The sequence below is a fragment of the Glycine max genome, chromosome 11 (genome assembly GCF_000004515.6).
Source record: "Glycine max cultivar Williams 82 chromosome 11, Glycine_max_v4.0, whole genome shotgun sequence".
Classification (NCBI taxonomy): Eukaryota; Viridiplantae; Streptophyta; class Magnoliopsida; order Fabales; family Fabaceae; genus Glycine; species Glycine max.
This window is the reverse complement of record NC_038247.2, coordinates 5,078,001-5,082,967: the sequence shown is the minus strand read 5'-3', so window position 1 is coordinate 5,082,967 and position 4,967 is coordinate 5,078,001. Positions and strand designations below refer to the sequence as shown.

Below are 4,967 nucleotides of genomic sequence, written 5' to 3'. Positions count from 1 at the left end.
AGAGATAATTGGGAGTCGTATTATAGATAGTAAGAAAGGTAGATTACAATACAATAGTGGGAAAATAAAGGTGAATAAAAATTCACTCGTGGTGGGCATTTGGGAGGAATATATAAAAATGTACAATGTGGGGGTACAGGCATTAAAAATCTACTACAGCCTAGAGGGGGAATTGAAGGAAACGGAAGAAGAAGAAAGGGAAGTGGTCCTAATTGCCTGTCTTTGTACAATTGTACTTAATATTTGTCTTCCCTTCGTACGCGAGAAAGTCGGAAATACTTTTAATTTGTGTGGAATGCCATTGGAGGAACTTCAAATTCTTCACGTAGTTTAATTTAGATTGAGGTGTAACTCTATTATTGGCTAGGCTTGGAGTTATTACATATTTGGGGTGAACTAACTAACTAAGCATTGGGTGGATTTTCTCAAAGTAAAGAATGGGCTTGGACTCTAACGGGTAGGCCTTTGGGGAAGTCGACAAAAGGGTAGGCAAAAGCTTGATCGGTATCAGCCAATTCCCAATGGTAGTTGAGAATGAGATGGTGAATGAAAACGGCCATTTCAAGCTTAGCTAACTCTGATCCTGCACATAATCGTGGTCCTCCTCCGAACGGAAGAAAGTTGTTGTTTGCTGTGTTCTTGCTTGGACAACTTCCATGACTGCCATTGTTCTGCACCACCACCAACATCAATAATAACATCCGATTAAAATGTGAAAAAGAAACCCAAGGATAAATAATAACATCACAAAATAGGTAGCAGGATACATATATTACATCTTAGAGCGTGGACACATATATCCAAGAAACCCAAGGATAAATAATTTTAGATAGATTGATGATTAATTTCTGGTGCTGTAGCGGGCTACGGTACTAGTCACCATCATATTGTTATCCTCAATTGGATCATCGCTTTCCCCACTTGGATATATACATGTTCGCTATTTTTACTTTTACTTACTTTTAATTAAATAAATAAATGTGGGAGAAAAGGGCAGGACCAGGTTGTGAAAAAAGAAAAGCACATATGCACGTGCACGTGTGAGGCCCACTTCCACATGGGCTTTAATGATCTAGAACCTCAGGACCTGCCCACACGTTCACAAAAGAGCCATGCTCATCATCATCGCATCCATTGGGACCCACGTCCGTACTGTTCACAACATCCCCTTCGCTGATCATGACACTTGCTCATTTCTCTAGTCTCAACCCACCACATCATCATCGTTAATTCGTTGCTAATGGTATTACTATTAGTAACCACGTCAAACAGAAAAATTGAACGTTTTAATGCAAAAATTTCAAAGTAATTACATGTTAGTTCCTTTACTGAAAGTCCATTAAGGTTAAATTCAACTGCTTCTCAAACACATACTTGGTGGCTGGCACTACCCCAACTCTTACCACCACGCTTTCACCCCTTATCACCTTCCTATTCGTGAAACTTGTCACTACCCTTAAACGATGAAGATTTTCACTCGCCACTGTTTGAGATGCATGGGAATGGACCCACTTGATCCTCCATTGTGCATGTAGGCCACATCCTTTGATTATTCGCCATTCCGGACAATGATTTCTTACCATCACTAAATCAAGTGAAAAATAAACCTTCACGGTGCCAATTAATGCGTACCCAAAAAACTAGCATATCTATATCTAGCATGTCCTACGTTTTTCTTTAATAAAAAAAAGAGGTTATTAATAATTGAAAAGAAATATAAGCTCCAATCATTCCTTGAACAATGAACATTGTTAAGGTGATACGTTAATTAATTTATTAATTAATCATCTGAATCTTGACCTTTCGTGAATAATTTAGTTGGGTGGGGGGCTACCATAAGTTATTAGGTTTGAACTTTAGAAGCATGTGCTTAGTTTAGTGATGAATAATTAATATATAAGGCTACGTTTGGTAATTTGGACGGAGGTATTAATTGGCTGTAAGCTAGATAGGACCAAGTCAACTAGAGTGATCAAAGGGATGGCATGAAATGAAGCATTATTTTCAGTTTTGTCAAAGCGTACGGCGTGTGTACGTTATGTTGCGTCTGATTCAGAAGCGCCGAACGTAAAAACTTGTTTGTGTTCGGTTCTGGAAAGGAAGATAAGTCACGAAGCTAAATGAGCTACACGACCTAGAAACCATATTGTAACTATTACGGGGTGACATTTTGGGCAAAATCCGGACCCCGAAATTCAACTAAATTTTGTTCACACCACACCTTCAAGGAAAGGAAGCCAGTGAGGCAGTGATTGCATGTGGGGATCCACTGCAAGAGGACCAATCGAAGTGCTTGGGGACCTCTGCTTATTATTCTTTTTCCTTTTCCTAATAGATTAATATTTTATATTGGACATTGGCTTTAAGGAAAGAAAAAAAAAAAGATGCATAATAATAATAATAATAATACAACGCGTGCTGCCTATAGTTATAAGTAGAACTGACCTGCCATCTCCATGGATTGAAGTGTTGAGGTTGGTCAAAAAGTGAAGGATCCAGATGCACGGCTGCAATCACCGGGAGGACTTTCCACCCACATGGAATGTCATAACCTTTCAAACACAAACAACATTTTCAATTCGATTTCCGGCAACTTTAATTCCCCTTTTTTTTTTTTATCTTTCCTTATTCTTTTTCTTTTTCCACAAAATAATTTTTTTCTTCATCTTTCTACCTAAAAAATTGCTCGTTGTATACACTCCAAACATACCTTTATAGTTAACATCTTTCACAGCCTTCCTGTGGAGAAACCTCACAACATTTCCCAACCTAAGTGTCTCGTTCACAACCTTCACAAAGTGGAACAAATAATTCATAAATACAATACTTTATATTCTTACACACATAATCTAACTAATTATTTTACATAAATATTATATTTTTTCCTTATTCCTTATAATTTTGTGTCATCAAATCTACTGATAATGCTGTTCTGTTGTAAACACTTTAAACGGCTTCATCATCCCATATAATATTGCTAACTACCAACATATTCATCAAATAATAATAATAACAATTACTATACATAAAATAGAAAAAAAGACAAGTAGACCGCCATAATTCATTTATTATCATGCCACTTACACAATGAGTAAATTCCATTCGTTTGTAGTCATCCCAAGTGAGTTCAACTTCCCCTGCTTGCTTTTTGGCTCTGGCAATTTCTCTGTGTTCTTCCTATTATTTTTTTCGCAAAAATGAGAAAACTAATTATGACTAGTAAAATTTTGAGTCAAGGGGGATATGTGTAAGAAGCTGAACAGGGTCAGAAAAGTGTTAATAGATAATATTCCACGTGACATCATGGTTGTACTTGCTTACCTTTAACTGTTGTATAGCTTGAGGACAACCGGGTAAGAAGTAAATGGCTAGAGCTATGGCTACCGACGAAGTTTCATGGCCAGCGAAGAGCAAGCTGAGAATCAAGTCAAGAATTTGCTCGGTTGAAAGATTTGAATTCTTCAAAACCCAATTTAGAAGATCATCTTCCTCCAAACTCTCATTCCCCTCTTGGATTCTTCTAACTCTCTCTTCCATTTTCCCCTCTATGAACTTTAGTATAATGGACCTAGACTGTAAAACATGGACAAATATCACATGACAATATTAAAAAAGAAAACACTACTAAAATTAGAAAAAATAAATAAATAAATAAATAAAGTTCTCTAAATAATTATTATTAGTTGTTACCTTCAATGCCTTTCGGTATGCAGTTCCAGGTAAATTTAATGGCGCGGATACCACCCCTTTCATGAAAGTGACGTACTCCTTCTTTAGATGCTCTGTCTCTATATCCCCTGGATCCATGCTCATGATATGCTTGGCCATCAAATTGAAGGTGAACTGCGATTTATGTAAGCCAATTGAAATTTGAAAGTGACATGAATATGAAACACCCCTTTTATGCTCTTTTTACTTGACTCGTGTATTAAATATGAAATAAAAAAAAGTACCTTCTTTGCTTCATCTTGGGCTGAGAATGTGGAATTTTGGTTCCAAGTGTTTAGAACCAAGAGGGATTGCTTCTCCACCTCTTTCAAGAGGTGTGTTCTGAGCCTGGCGTGGCTTAGAAAGTTTAGCGATATAACCCGCATGTCTCTATGCATGTCACCAACTAAGACCAACATGGACCATTTTCCTAGTATTCCACCAATGCTTCTGGGATAGCTGCACTCGAACAATTTCCCTTCGTTCTGTAGAATGAACCTGTTGAGTCCTGCATCTGCTGACACTATTGCTGGCTCCCCAAACAGTTTCGACTTGTAAATTGTTCCATACCTGAGAACAAACATTTGGCATGTTAATTAGAGTGATAGAGTTCCCTCTCAAGATTGTGTTAAGTGAGTAGTTTTTTTTTTTAATATTTCCGACAAGACAAGTCTCTTCCTTCGGAGGCAATCCTATTCAAGACACCATCGGATATTAAATATGGACACCTCTTCCAGCAAGGATTTAAACCTTAGTTCACCGGGATGCGGGAGACTAGCCCCTTACGCTAGACCCAATTCCTGTTGGTGAGTGGGTAGTTATTTTACCTCGCTATGTGTTGCTCCATGAATTCCCCTATTGTGGTGGCAGAATAAGGCTTCAAATAGCCAATGGTTTCACCAAGAAATGGCCAACCCATGTTACCTGGGGGAAGGTTGAGCCTGGGTTTGCTTTGCTTTCTTTTGATGAGAATGAAGATGAAGATTGGGAGAAGAGCAAGAATGGTTGAAAGAGAATGGAAAGTTAGGAGTGAGTCAGACATGGAGCTAAGCTAGCCTGTCCGATTCTGATCTTTCTAACCTCTCTCTCTCTCTCTGTGTTTTAAGCCAAAAAAATGTGACTTGTGTTGTGTTGTGTGTTTGTGTGTGTATAAGAAAAGAGAAAACTAGAAAAGGTTTAACATGGGCTGAAAAGGAGCTTCCATTTTATGGCGTAATAAAATTATCAAAGAAGGGCGGTTTTTCAATGAAATCGGAGCT

General features: G+C 37.9%; 1 protein-coding gene across 1 annotated transcript; it reads right to left on the bottom strand.

The window, feature by feature from the left end:
- Positions 1 to 4,967, bottom strand: LOC100789515 (cytochrome P450 90B1). The gene is made up of 8 exons (XM_003538803.5): positions 4,536 to 4,967; positions 3,954 to 4,278; positions 3,691 to 3,843; positions 3,322 to 3,573; positions 3,085 to 3,177; positions 2,711 to 2,789; positions 2,446 to 2,552; positions 1 to 671 (listed from the first exon to the last, which is right to left on the bottom strand). Exons 1-8 carry the CDS (start codon positions 4,748 to 4,750, stop codon positions 426 to 428), a joined length of 1,470 nt encoding a protein of 489 aa, XP_003538851.1. The 5' UTR covers positions 4,751 to 4,967; the 3' UTR covers positions 1 to 425.